The sequence below is a fragment of the Lipotes vexillifer genome, unplaced genomic scaffold (genome assembly GCF_000442215.2).
Source record: "Lipotes vexillifer unplaced genomic scaffold, Lipotes_vexillifer_v1.1 scaffold37, whole genome shotgun sequence".
Lineage (NCBI taxonomy): Eukaryota > Metazoa > Chordata > Mammalia > Artiodactyla > Lipotidae > Lipotes > Lipotes vexillifer.
Genome location: NW_006791811.1, coordinates 2,558,118 through 2,573,683, shown reverse-complemented (window position 1 = coordinate 2,573,683; position 15,566 = coordinate 2,558,118). Strand labels below are relative to the sequence as shown.

The following is a 15,566-nucleotide window of genomic DNA, read 5'->3' as shown; positions in this document are numbered from 1 at the left end:
AAAAAAAAAAAAAAAAAAAAAAAATGGAATTATACAATATGTGGCCTTTTGTGTCTTGCTTCTTTTCACATAGCATAATATTTTCAAGGTTCATCCATGTTGTAACATGGATCAGTACATTTCTTTTTAGATTTAAATAATATTCCACTGTATGGATATACACATTTTGTTTCTTCATTCACCCATTAATGGATACTTGAGTTGTTTACACCTTTTGGCTATAGTGAATAATGCTGCTAGAAATATTCATGTGCAAGTTTTTGCGTGAACATATGTTCTCAGTTCTCTTGGGTATATCCTATGGAGAGTTGCTGAGTCATATGGTAACTCTATGTTTAACTTTTAGGGAATTACCAAACTGCTTTCCAAAGAACCCATACCATTTTGAATGACCAGCAGCAACATATGAGGGTTCCAATATCTTCATATTCTCATCATTATCTTTTTTATGTTTTAAATTATAGCCATCTTAGTGGATATGAAGTTGTATCTTGTGACTTTCATTTGAATTTCCCTAATGATTAATTATGTTGAGCATCTTTTTATACGCTTATTAGCCATTTGTGTACCTTCTTTGGAGAAATGTCTATTTAGATCCTTGGCCCATTTTTAAATTGGATTATTTTTTTATTGTTGACTTGTAAATGTTCTTTTGTATATTCAGGATATGAATCCCTTACCAGAGATATGATTTGCAAACATTTTCTCCCATTCTGTCATTTTTTTCTAGTTCCTTGACAGTGTCCATTGGAGCACAAAAGCTTTTATGTTTGATGAAATCCAATTTATCCATTTTTATATTTTTGTTATAAACCCAAGAAACGTGTGCATAATCCAAGGTCATAATGCTTTTTGCCCATGTTTTCTTCTAAGAGTTTTATAGTTTCAGTTTTTACATTTTAGGTCTTGATCCATTTTGACTTATTTTTTGTATGTGGTGTGAGGTAGAGGTCCATCTTCATTGTTTTGCATGTGAATGTACAGTTGTTCCATCACCATTTGCTGAAAAGATTATTCTTTCTCCGTTGAATTGTCCTGGAACCCTTGTTGAAATTCAAGTGACCATAATCATAAGAGTTTATTTCTGGATTCTCAGTTCTATTCCTGTGATCTATATGTCTATCCTTACATCAGCACCACACTGGTTTTATTCCTGTAGGTTTATAGTAAGTTCTGAAATTGGGAGCATGAGTCCTCCAATTTGTTCTTTTTCAAGAGTATTTTGGCTGTTCTAAATGCCCTATTCATTTTTCTGCATTCTTTTTTCTTTCTGATCCTCTGATTGGATAATTTCAATTGACCTATCTTCAAGTTTGTTGATTCATCTGCCTGCTCCAATCTGCTATTGAGTCTTCCAATGTACATTTCATTTCAGTTGTTATACTTTTCAACTCCAGAATTCGTATTTGGTTCTTTTTATGTAAAAAAATTAATAAAAATTTTAAATTAAAAAATTCTATTTTTTTATACTCTCTATTTGGGGAGAGATTGTTTTTAGACTTCTCTTTAGTCTTTAGATTTGTTGCCTTTAGTTTTTTGAACATAGTTAAACTAGCCATTTTAAAGTCTTTTAAACTGTCAGACGGGTGAAATTAGGACAATTCTCTGAGAATTGTTGGGGGGTGGGAGCTTCAAACCCATTTGGCTCCTTCCAGTGGCTGCTAGGTTCTTGGTTTTCTTTCACAGTGATGAGGAGTTGTTTTTCAAGGCCACATGGAATGAAGAGAAGGGGATGGGCATATGGAAAATTAAAAAGCTTGCTGCTTTTACCAAGATTCTTTTTTTTTTTGCGGTACGCGGGCCTCTCACTGTTGTGGCCTCTCGCGTTGTGGAGCACAGGCTCCGGATGCACAGGCTCAGCGGCCATGCCTCACGGGCCCAGCCGCTCCGCGGCATGTGGGATCCTCCTGGACCGGGGCACGAACCTGTGTCCCCTGCATCGGCAGGCAGACTCTCAACCACTGTGCCACCAGGGAAGCCCTCTGCTGTCTTTCTTGAATAAACAGATTGTTACATGCCCTTGGTTAATTTCCAGAGTGCTGAAAAAGTTGAGTTTTGACAATTTTTGTTAGTGCTTTTGTTGCTTTTATGTAGGAGTGGATTTGGGGGGATCCTTACTATACTATTCCTGCTAATGTCCTAATTCTTTATTTTTAAGGAAAAATATACATACATGGAAGGCCTAATTTTTTCTCCCCACATTCTGATACATCACCCAGTGTACCACGTTTAGGAGGCTCCCAGTGTGAAATAAAATTTTCAAAAACCTCAATTGAGGTGTATAGCATATGTGAACGCCACACCACATGGCATCATATGATTGTGGTGGCTCCTCCTGACTTTTCAGACCTTCCTGTGGCAGCTCCATCCTCCTGATGAGTTGGGTTGAAACTCTTAGGATTATCTGACCCTTCTCTTACTCTTCTGCTCCCACATCCCCTCAAATGCTCCTTCACAGTTTTATCCATACATAACCTTTCGATCCATTCCCAAGGCACCATTTTCTCTCACCTGCCATCAGTCAGTGAGCTTTGATATAAACACCACTTTGATGAGTTCAATCAGTGATCAGAGGCATCCAACACCATACCTTGTCTTTTTCTGGATAAAAATCTAGTCTTTTTAATGTGACCTACAAATTTTCACAATCTTAATCCGATATGAACTGCAGGTCAGACAATTTGGGTTCTTTCTTCAGCTTAGTTCTTGTGGAATTTTCTGTACCTACTGTTCAGGGTATAAAAGATGATTGAGTACCTACTATGTGCTAAACTTAGAGTCAGGTCGAGATATAGGTAAGTAAACCCACAATTACAATGTACTGTAGCTAAGAACTATGTGGAAGGATCAATTAAGATATCTGAGAAAGTGCCTTTGAAAATGTGAAGAATTTCAGGAGTAAAAGGTATTACTGTGGGTTTTTTTCTTATTTACTTACCTCCAGTATAATACCCTCGAAGATTTAGTCAAGTGTTATGGTGTTAAAACGGTTATATAATTAGTTTTCCTCCCTAAATATGACAGTGTGTGAGAACCCTGGGACTTCTACATCTGTAGGAAGCCACGTATATACATGCTGACTGTGTCCTCATCTTTAAAGCAGGGATGACACCTTCCTGCTTACTTCCCAGGACTGTGGTGAAGGATCGCAGGAGAAGATACATGTGGGGTCATTTTGAAGTGCCTTACAAATCCCACTTCTTATCAAAACAATTATTATAAATAAATAAAAATAAATTATAAAAAATTGTAAACATACTCTCATTTTTATCACCTATGCAGCTCATGCTGTGATGTCTTCATTTGAACCTCTGTTTGGACAGTTTAATGAGAATAAGTAATTTATTTCTGTTAAGCATTTTGTGGGCTACCTTTTGTGAAGAGTCCTATAACCACACTGTGAAAACATTAATAATCACTGATATGTCACCAAAAACAACCATGGAGGAAAAGAAAAGCAGTTACTTACTCTCTGCTTTTAATTGTCCAAGGATGGAATTTTCTCCTCTGCACATGGTTCTGAACATATGTAAAGGAAAGAAATAATTATAGATGTTTCAAAGGTTTCAACTGCAATATCTGTGGGGTAGAGTCCTAATCCAAGTAAAAATAGAGCAAGTGCTTTTATGAGAAGATGCTACATAGATTTTTTTTAAAAGCCAAAAAAACATATGAATGTCACTTCTGTAATGTTATTGATGTGACAAGTTATTTTGAAGTGCGTAAATGGAAAAGTTATAAAATTGATCTTAGATTTCAGAAAGAGATGCTATTTTTAAAAGATGGGTTATGAATGAGCTTTCCCACTTAGAAAATGTGGCCACTGCAAAGATAAACTTAGAATGCCACAATAGGTAAGAATACCTACAGAATCATATTACTTTCAGAGGTGAAAAGGGCAAACTTAGCAGAGTAATTCTGGAATTAAGGAAACTATTATACCTGAGCTGTCTCTGTAAAGTCAGAAAACCCCTTAAAAGTGAAAAATATAGTCTCAAATAGCTGCCTCTACTAATGATTTTGCGTCTCAAGACTCCGATAATAGTCGATGAATTATAAAGACCGACAAGACAAAAAATTCTATGTTCCATCTGCTTGCTCTGTGAAAGTAATTAAAAGTACTGTTATGCCTGGGAAATGCTGATATTATTAAAGATGATGCCAGAAAATAGAGATGTTTTTGCATAGTAAAAGGTTATAGTTTTGGTTGCTGAACAAAAGCGAAGCATGTTATTTCATTCAGTTGGTTCAAACCCAAGAAAATAGTTACAGAAAATAATTACAATTGACAATATTCCAAAAATAATGTTAGCGTGGCAAATGAAGTGGATAAAATCCAATTAAACATTATTGCCTTAAATACTTAAAACATTAAGTGCCTTAAATACTTGAAAAGCTTTGTTTGCCATGTTATAAATCAGATAATATTAGAAATGGGCAAATCTTCAATCCAAGTGTATAGACCAAAGCACAGTTAAAGTTTTCTCATACTGTAATGAGGCAAAATTACCTCAGATGAAACAAAATGCCTTACTTGAAACCCTGGCAGACAGAAAGATACAAGCTTAAAAAGTCGGAAAGAAGCAAGAAAATTAAAAAAAAAAAGATTTCCACCGCAGTGGTGCGCTCAAACTGTGCCTGGAGGACCTTAGATCTTGAGGAGGTGCCTCTAGGGAGGGGGACTCAAGCAAGAGGGCATCTAAGCCCCCAGCCCCAATTTGACCAAGGCCCTGAACCCTTATCTGCTTTACACACTGGGGGTTTGGGGCAAGACTTCATTTGTCCCTCCCCCACAAAAGAATTTGATTAGAAAGGTGGGAAACTACAGGTGATTCTGACGAACAGGGGATATTAAAAGAAAATATCCAGGCGCTAGTCCTTGCTTTGACTTATTAAGTGTGATCCTGAGTAGGGCTCTTTTGTGCTTCAGGTCACAGAGCTTATAATTGGGAGCTGGATTCATGCCAGGCCTGTCCATTTACCTCTTCCCAGCTAAGCGACCCAAAAAGAACATCAGGGGGGCCTTTCCATCACTTTCTACAGCACCTCTCTACACCCGCCCACCAGCTAGCACCTCTCAACCCCCCTCATAATCTTCCACTGGCCAAGTCTGAAGTCTCATGTGCCTTTTTGCGTGAATATGGAAACTCTGCTTTTTAGAATATTGAGAACAGGACTTACCACGTTCCCTAAAATTTTAACAAAGTGATGGTAGGGAAAACAATTAAAATTCCAGGAGACAGGAAAGAACCTTCACGCTTCACTTACTGGCAGAGACTATTATTACCAACCTTGTTGAAGGATTGCTGCCTAGAAAAATCATAAACCAATATGTGCAAATCATACCATTTTAAGCATTTAATTTTTTTCTTTCATCTACTTACTGCAAAGAATATGGAAAGCTCAATAACTATTTGGTGGCTTAAAGATAATTTTAAAATTATCTTTAAAAATTAATTATGTATAAAGGACTTCATATCTGTATCTATGTAAAGTCCTTGTCTCCATTTATAATATATTAATATATATTAAAAGAACAAAAATATTAGTCTTTTTTATATTCATATTGTGTGTATATATACACCTCATAAATGGAGACAAGCACTCTATATATGTGATAGGCAATGAGTATAAAAGAGACACTAATATTTTAGTTCTTTTATATATGTCATGTGTCCTAGGCCTACCATTTATGATTTTAGGCTCTATTTGAATTTTATCAACTAGTAAATAGGCCAAGATTCAAAAGTAAAATAAAGCAAAATGTCCATCTGTTCAATGCTCCACTGAATAGATGTGGAGAAACATTTCCATTGCTTTCGCCAGCTTACATGCATAACTGATTGAAAGCTGTAAACAGAGGATTTTAGAACTTTGGCACCTGTAGTTGAAGTGCATTATTGCCTGTAGAGCATTTCCTCCACCGGTTGAAATGTCTCCTTCAAAACCTGGCAGAAGTGGTATCACAACATAAACCCGGTATCTCTGGCTTTCCCTGCAAAAGTCAGATGGAAAGAGTTGCACATACACACAAAAAAAGACACAGTAACAGTTAAAAATGACAGTCAAGCAGTTCACATGGTTTTGGAGATTGAGTGAATGGCTTCCTACAATACATTCTATCACGTTCCAGGCTTTGGCAGGGAAAGGGATGCTGTTGGATTAAAGGCCAGAAACTGTTATCCAGGCTAACGATTCATAACAACCTGAAAAATAAGCTGAACTTGGCAGTAAAGTGGGAATTGTACCCACTATCTCTCTATAGCACAATCCTTCCTAGGACAAAATTCACTGTAAAAAAGCCTTGCTTGGACCCCATGGGAGGTGGAGGGGTTATAATAAAGTTTTGAAAAAGATGTTATCCTAACTGTTTTATGTATAACAAGTTATAGCCACAGTACCGAGCTCAGAGTCCAGCAAATAGTAGGCATTCAGTTAGTAATTACTGAGTAAATGAGCTCCCACAGCCTAAATCTCAGGGGCAAAAAAAGATATTGAACCCAGTATATTTTCCAATGCAGAAATCAGCATTGTTTAGAAACTCTGATTCATCTCTAAAACTCTGCTTCAGATGCAAAATGTTACCCTGGGCCTGTCAAGAATTTTGAATGACTGATGTTGAGTTTTAAATCTCCTGTAGATGTAACACAATATTTCTTGGTCTGCTGTCCCAACTGATTAACAACAGCTTTTGAAAGAAAAGAAACAGAAGCAGAAAGTGTGGCTCCTAACTTTGATCTGCATTCAGAAAGTCAGAAATTTGGAGAATTATGTTCAAATAGGTATCGCCTCTTTGGAGGCTAGACTGTCAATATCCTTATCTCTAGAAAACACACAGGAAGAAGAGAAAGTCTGGAGATGACTGTGGTATCCCTTATGGTCAGAATCTTGCCAGTTTATGTGAGAAGTCTGCATTCACACGAAGATGCTGCTACCGGTTAATTTTCAAATCGGAACCTACTTAAACTTTTCATAATACTTAATTTCTAAGGTGCATTGTCTTCTAAATAGCTACATTTTTCTTTCAGGTGAATATTATTACTACTCTCAGAGGGGTCAGATTTCATTACTGAGGTCTCTGATGCCAACATACTGTACATATCAGGGCACAGGGAAAGTGCAGTTTGAGACAGAAGCCATGGCCAACAGAACGGAGTCTGGAGGCCTATTAGCTTTAACCGTAGTGCTGAGAAATGAGGAATCTGAACCAGGGTGTTGTAATGGCATGGATTAATCGCTAGATGGCAAACACAGTTTGAGTTGGAAAAAACCCATTTTTTAAAAAAATATAAATGGTTAAAGTTCTCTGTCAAATAAGGGTACGAAGCTCACATTCCTAGATAGTAAACAGGATAGTGGGAAGAACAGAAAGAATGCCTAAGCTATTTCCTCACAGCCCGTATTTAAAAGTCCAAACGAATTTTACAGTTGAAAATGGACACCATCTGGCTTCAACTGCCTTTACAGAATCACCTTCGGTCTGGTCCTCCCGGGCCCACACTCCAGTGACTGGACACCACTGTCCGGTGCTCAGAGGGGCACCCCCAGTAAGGCAGGTTAGTCAACCTAACTCATCTGCCCCCTGAGCCTGGATGCCCTTCTCTGCCTCGCAGAGAGGAGCTGATAACCGGCTCCTTCCATCAAGCCATCCTGGATGTGGCAGTGAACATTGGTTTGCTCCTGCCTCCGCACTCCCGCTACACATGGTTGGGATGCCTACTCAGCATCTTTTTTGCTTTACACAACAGTGACAGGTACCTCTGCTAGGCTAGGCTATGTGATAAGCCCTTTTGAACGTGCATCCACATATCTTTCTGTTTTGGGCAGTGCCCAACAGAGGACCTCTGCACTCAGTATGCACTTGGCACTATTTGCTTTGGGAGGATGGGGTCAGGTTGGAAGAATGTTTGTTTCTGGGAAGCCTCTGGTAGACAAGAGGTTAAACAGATGTTTTTCTTTAAATTAGATTACATCTTATTTGAATTTTTTTTTTATTGTGGTAAAATATATGAAACATAAAATTTACCATTTTCACCATTTTTAAGTGTACTGTTCAGTGTTAACAATTACCTTCACATGTTGTGAACCATCATGATCTCTATTTCCAAAACTTTTTTATGAGCCCAAACAGAAACTGTGATAATTAAGCAGTAACTTCCCATTTCCCCTCCCTGCAACCTCTGGTAACCTCTAACCTACTTTCTGTCTCTAGGAATTTGCCTGGTCTAGATATTTCAGCTAAGCAGAATCAAACAATATTTGTCCTTTTGTGGCTGACTTATTCACTCAACGTAATATCCTTAAGATTCATCCATGGTGTAGGATGGGTCAGAATCTCCTTCCTTCCTATGGCTGAAAAATATTCTGTTTATATATATAGACCACATTTGGTTTATCCAGTCATCTGTTGGTGGACACTTGCAATGTTTCCACTTTTAGCTATTGTGAATAATGCTGCAGTGGGCACAGGCATATAGTATCTGAGTCCCTGTTTTCAGTTATTTTGGGTATATATATACCCAGGAATGGTGTTGCTGGGTCATACAGTTATTCTATGTTTAGCTTTTTGAAGAACCACCAAAAAAAATTACATTTTCAAATGGATAATATATGTTCTCAGTGCAAACCTTCAGAGGTGGAAGATTATATGATGAAAAAACTTCTGTTTCACTCCTTTGTCCCCAGCCTTTGTTTCCCCTCCCTAAGGGCAATTTGTATTACCTTTCATGTTCTTTCAGAAATAGTCTATGAATTTATAAGCATAATATGCATTCTCTCCTTCTACACAAATGTTAGAATACTGTAAACACTTTTCTGAACGTTATTATTTTCTTTTTTTGTAATTTATCAGTGCATCCTGGAAATTCTTTGATAACTGTACTTAGAGAGATGCCCATTTTTAAATTAACAGCGACAGTATTCCAAATCCATGCCATAATACTTTAACCAGCTCTCTACTGCTGGGCATTCAACTGTTTCTAATTTTTTGCTACCCCAAAATGCCTACTTTGCTATGTGTGCCAACCCACATAATTCATCTCTCACATTTATTAGAAGCAGTATTGCTGGTCTTGAACACCAAGTGTTTGTAATTCTGTTTGGAAAAGATGGTTACCTTTTGCCCATGTGTTTTATAAAAGCAAAAATGACTTCAAAATGTAGACACTGGGAAATGTTCTATAAAAATCTTGTATATTTAGATAAAGCATATTTGCAAATTTAGTTTGTAGAAATCAGAATATTCACATTTTCTTGTTCTTGGTTAGCTCTATATCAAAATCCTTGCTTTTTTATTTATTTTTTTAAAATTTTTTTATCTTTTGCGGTACGCGGGCCTCTCACTGTTGTGGCCTCTCCCGTTGCGGAACACAGGCTCCGGATGCGCAGGCTCAGCGGCCATGGCTCACGGGCCTAACCGCTCCGCAGCATGTGGGATCTTCCCGGACCGGGGCACGAACCCGTGTCCCCTGCATCGGCAGGCGGACTCTCAACCACTGCGCCACCAGGGAAGCCCTATTTTTATTTTTTTAACACAATGCAGTTCTTGAATTTCCTAAATGATGAAATTTTTCAACTGTGTTCAGCAAATTAGCATAAATGACTTAGATTTTCACTGCTATAGAAAAAAAAGAGCTCTGGAATTTCAAACCATAAAGTTGTAGCTAAGTTTAAGCCAATGAAGAGAAAATTCTATGTGCTAACCTGTCCAGTCTCCTTCCTTGATCCGGTCCCCAGAAAATAACAGTTCTTGGCCATCGAGGATTCTAACCTCTTCCGAAACACTGCAACCTCACAATGCTGAGGTGGTACAAATGATAGCAATCAGCATAGGGCAAGAACCTGAGCCCCTAATGTGCAGAATTATTTATGATCTTAAAAGCAAGAGAAGAGCTAGTGGGCACCAGGCCATCATGCAGGCAACTGCTCCATCCACTTTAGTTCAGAACAATTTTATAAAACTGCACGCTCAGGCTTTTTGTTAAAATAAGATTTTCTTTCAAAACCCACTAACTCTTACAGCAGTGTTATGTATAATAGATAAAAATTGGAAATGTCCAATAATGGGGGGATGATTAACTAAGTTATGTTATAGTCACTCAATGGATGTAACTTCTTACTAAAATGACCACTATGATGACTTACTAGCAAAGTACTTCTGGTAGTGTGTTAAAATGGCCCTAATGCAAAGTTACAATTACAAGACAATTATAGATGTGGCAGGCTGATACTATGAAATATTAAATAATTTTTCCCCTTAAATGTGTTAACTTCCCCCTCTCTGTGACTGGAGATATGAAGCAGGCATTGCTCCTAGGACAGCGCTCTCACCGAGGAACCAGGGCACAAAGATGTCAGCTTCTTAGATTTGGGGAACTGGGGAGAGATCCTTTGAGCTGAGACAGGAGTATAAAAAAATAAGAGGAACTTCCCTGGTGGTCCCGTGGTTAAGAATCGGCGCTTCCACTGCAGGGGGCACGGGTTCGATCCCTGGTCAGGGAACTAAGATCCCACAGGCTGCGCAGCGTGCCCCAAAAAATAAATTAAAAAAGAAGAAGAAATAAGAGTCAGACTCAGTGCAGGGACCCTCTACTGGCAGCAGTAGAGAAGAAGGGACAGAAAGGCAGGCTTTAAAGGAGAAGGCTGAGGACCCCAGGTGACAGTAAGCAGATGCCAGAACAGGCTTGGCAGATCGATACTGAGTGCTAGAAGCCCCTTCCCAAAGATCCAGGGCCCCTTAGCATCTATACCAAGGATGGGGGAGGGGAGGAAAGACCAGGGAGCACACTGATGGACTGAATACGGAGCAGAAATGAGAAACGACTGAATTTGGCCACATTTATCAGGAAGTGACTAAACTAAATTTCCTTCTATTGTGTGGAAAAGGGACTTGAGACAGAAATCCAAGTGAGTTACAGGAAAAGGAAACAAATTACAACTCAGAAAATATGTCTGTATATTAATATGGACCAAAAAGAAAATAGGAAAACAAAAAGTAAATTGTTTAGGTGATGAGAATGTGGGATCTTTAATATTTTCAGTTTTTGTGATTTGCTGAAATGCTGCTTGTCCCTTTAAAAACAAGTCCTAGGGGCTTCCCTGGTGGCGCAGTGGTTGAGAGTCCACCTGCCGATGCAGGGGACACGGGTTCGTGCCCCGGTCCGGGAGGATCCCACATGCTGCGGAGCAGCTGGGCCCATGAGCCATGGCCGCTGAGCCTGCGCGTCTGGAGCCTGTGCTCAGCAACGGGAGAGGCCACAACAGTGAGAGGCCCGCGTACCGCAAAAAAAAAAAAAAAAATGCAAGTCCTAGTTCACCAACGTAAATGGGTCTTAGCAGCGTTTTTCCTCTAGCTTCCCACCTTGTTCTCTCCAGAAGAACCCCTCCTCTTTCACCTCCTCCTTCCCCCGGATGGTGGGTAGTCAGGGGTCTTCTGCTCAGAGTGGGGTCTCAGGATCTATAAGAAGGCCCCAAAGCACCTCATTGTGTTTCTCCAGTGACAAGATGCTTTATTTTTTGAGAATTTGAGATTTATAGATCATGTTTCACTGCCATAAACTTCAGGAGCTGGTATAAATCTTCTCGTTGTAGATTTTGCAGCAGTGAACGCTGCCAGAAGTAAGAATTGTGGTTGGGGATTAGTGGTTGTTTTTTTATTTTTTATTTTTTTTGTAGAGAGAATTTTACTCTATAGTGGTATCAGTTATGGGAGAATTGGATCTGTATCTTCTCAGTGGTTTGGGACACAGCCCATTTTATTTTGTGTTTGGCAAATCTTTTTAAATGCAGTAAACCTTTCAGGGCTTCAGTTTTCTCATCTGTAAATGAAGGAGTTGGTGAAAATCACTGTTAGTCCACTAGAAATGCTGGTTCTATTTAGCACTGACTTTGCATATCATATGTGAGATTTTTATAGATTATGACATTACATATTGTGTGTGCATACAAAAACACACACACATAATTTTTTTCGTTGGTTACCTTTTGAAAATGGCAAGCTTTTAAATGTAAGAATGTTCAGGGTTAGGCCAGCATGTGTGACTTAGACTTCACTCTGGACTTGATAACCTTGGGCAGGCATGTCCCTCAGTGTCCCTTAAATAAGACTCTACAAAACCTCTTGTTAAACTGTTCCCACAATAGCCCAGCCGTTTTCATTTTCATTTTTAAAAAAGAGTCTCTCCCTTCCTTCATCTCTCTGCCAGGGCACATGCTCAGACTCAAAATGATTTCTGGCCTCTGACCAGTACTAATCTTTACTCTCTCTATCTGCTGAGATTATCATTTATATAATTTTTGGAATCAAATAAAAGCAATTAAATGATCTAAATCAAAAGTTCTCCTGCCATGATCTGTCATCTCTGCCCTAATGTAACCTCTTCTCCATGAATTTCATAGAGCTTGGAGATTATCCCACAAGATAAAATGTGAAACCAGCCATTGGCATACTTAATTTTCATATTTTTCTTCTTTTATTATAACTGCAGCTTAAATTTTGTTAAGACAGTGATTATGAAATATACCCAACATGTCCTTTCAACTTGGTACACAAATTATAGGATGTGGTAATTATAGGATGTAGATTTTTCTTTAAACCTAAGAATTTTTTTTTTTTTTTTGCGGTATGCGGGCCTCTCACTGTCGCGGCCTCTCTCGTTGCAGAGCACAGGCTCCGGACGCACGGGCTCAGCGGCCATGGCTCACGGGCCTAGCTGCTCCGCGGCATGTGGGATCTTCCTGGACCGGGGCACAAACCCGTGTCGCCTGCATCGGCAGGCGGACTCTCAACCACTGCGCCACCAGGGAAGCCCTAAACCTAAGAAATTTTTATCTATCAAGCAATTACTTTAAAAAAAGAAAATGTTCATCTGATTTTTAAAAAAATTTAACTAAAGTACCTCTTCTAGATTTCCTGCAGGCTTAACATTAGAACATTTCTACTTCCCTTGAAATGAGGGAAGCTTTGTAGCTGAGCTACAAAGGTACCACAAGGTAAAGAGCACAAGTTTAAGTCCTAAAGATGCGGTCTGAGTCGCAGTTCCACTCATCAATAGCCGCATGATGTGGGCAAGTTACCATAATCGCACTTGGCCTCAGCTGCCTCATCTGTAGAATGGAAATCATTATGCATCCACTTCATAAGGCTGATGTGGGAATTAAGTGAAGGAATGCATAAAAAGCACCTTGGATGTGGAATGACTCAAAAACGATTCAATAACATTATTAATCAATTAACAACCAGTGATTTCAATTGGAAAGCTTCAAAGAATCATCAACAGTGCCTAAAATTAAAACAAAGCAAAGCAAAACTGAACATACATTATGTTTCAGAATACATTTTATTTTATATTTGGGGGGAAGGTGTAATCCAATCAATAATGGGGAATCCAAAAATGGATTCCCATGCGGAGTCAGCTATAGCTTTCTGGCAGGACACCTCTAGACAGTGTTTTAATCATGTGCCTCTACTTGTCACAGGATGAAGAAGTGCCAGCGACAGGGAACCAAAGCAAGTTGTCCTTATCCAGCAATAGTCATCTAATAATTTAAAATGAGGCACATTAAACACCTCTTTAATTAAAACATTTGTTTTTAACATAAATATTAATTTCTAAATAGTTGATTTGATATTGTGGTTCTTTGTCCCTGCTAGAATTTACCACGAGCTAGCATATTTCCAGATGATGAATTTCCTGGAAATAACATAATTTCTTACACGAACTGGTGCTTTACAGTTTTCAAATTGCTTTCACATCTATTCATAAGAGATAGGTAGGGCAGATATTACTATTCTCTTTGTTGGTGAAAAAACAGAATGCCAGAAAGGCAAAAATGATAGATTCAAAAGGTCACATACCTGCAGACACAGAGTTGGGAAGAACTCAGATCTCCAGACATCTGGTTCCCAATTAATTTCAGATTCCCCAGAGGAGGTCCCTCATACCATCACTCATGCGCAAACTGCAAGCACTATCTGGCACTGTTCTACAGTCATAGGAAGCATGAAGAGTTTGAGTGATTTTCAAAACTGTGCATTTTCCAAGGCAGTTTAATTGTGTATTTTCCAGTGCAGTTTAATATTAAAATACAGAAGCATTCAATCAACTGCCTAATTTCACTGCATGTGTCAAACTTGTGGTGATAACAGTGCAAAATGCACTTTCTCCCTCCAAACTTTTTAGCAGGGCAGCAAAATTATGCATGTCAAGTTTCCATAAGCAAAAATGGTTTCATCCTCAGAAACCGTACATTCATGGCACACGGTGTTTTAAAATGTTTTCTACTTGGACCATCTGGTTACACTCTACGTTTTGGCTTATTCAAACATGGTATAAGCCAGTCAATTCTAGACTGTGGATTATGATTTCTTCTCCCTGAGCTCTAGTCCTATTTGAGTTGTCAAAGATAGGCTTCCAGTGGGTTGGGAGCTGGGCTCAACTCGAAGACAGTTTTACTCTTTTAGAGCAGACCTTTTGTTTTCTGCAGAGATTCCCATAGTTATTTTTAGTTCAGCTTGGGGTGAACAGTATTCTGAGGCTCTAGGTCATGAATCAGATCATGGAGGCTTGGCCTGTTTCTGTAAAGAATTATGGATGCTGGAGAGGGTGTGGAGAAAAGGGAAGCCTCCTACACTGCTGGTGAGAATGTAAATTGGTGCAGCCACTATGGAGAACAGTATGGAGGTTCCTTAAAAAACTAAAAATAGGGTTTCCCTGCTGGCGCGGTGGTTGAGAGTCTGTCTGCCGATGCAGGGGACGTTGGTTCGTGCCCCGGTCTAGGAGGATCCCACATGCCGCGGAGTGGCTGGGCCCGTGAGCCATGGCCGCTGGGCCTGCGCGTCCGGAGCCTGTGCTCCGCGGCGGGAGAGGCCACAGCAGTGAGAGGCCCGCATGCCGCAAAACAACAACAACAACAACAAAAAAATAACTAAAAATACAGCTACCATATGATCCAGCAATCCCAGTCCTGGGCATATACCCTGAGAAAACCATAATTCAAAAAGATACATGTACCCCAGTGTTCACTGCAGCACTATTTACAATAGCCAGGAAGCAACCTAAATGTCCATTGATGGAAGAATGGATAAAGAAGATGTGGTACATATATACAATGGAATATTACTCAGCCATAAAAGAGAATGAAATAATGCCATTTGCAGCGACATGGATGGACCTAGAGATTGTCATACTGAGTAAAGTAAGTCAAAGACAGTATCTTATGATATTGCTTATATGTGGAATCTAAAAAAATGGTACAAAAGAACCTATTTACAAAATAGAAATAGAGTCACAGATGTAGAAAACAAACTTATGATTACCAAGGGGCAAAGTGGGGGAAAGATAAAGTGGGAAACTGGGATTGACATATACACACGACTATATACAAAATAGATAACTAATAAGAACCTACTGTATAGCACAGGGAACTCTACTCAGTACTCTGTAATGACCTATATGGGAACAGAATCTAAAAAAAGAGTGGATATATGTATATGTATAACTGACTCATTTTGCTGTACAGCAGGAACTAACACAACATTGAAAATCACTTATACTCCAATAAAAATT

At 39.0% G+C, this 15,566-nt stretch overlaps 1 protein-coding gene across 2 annotated transcripts in view; it reads right to left on the bottom strand.

The window, feature by feature from the left end:
- PLD1 (phospholipase D1) overlaps positions 1-15,566 on the bottom strand; it is a 119,132-nt gene that overhangs the window by 28,270 nt on the left and 75,296 nt on the right. For both annotated transcript variants that reach the window (XM_007464713.1, XM_007464714.1), the window contains 2 exons: positions 5,882-5,995; positions 3,470-3,519 (listed from right to left, as the gene is read on the bottom strand). In XM_007464713.1, coding sequence (XP_007464775.1) covers positions 3,470-3,519; positions 5,882-5,995 — 164 coding nt within the window. The remainder of the gene's footprint in view (positions 1-3,469; positions 3,520-5,881; positions 5,996-15,566) is intronic.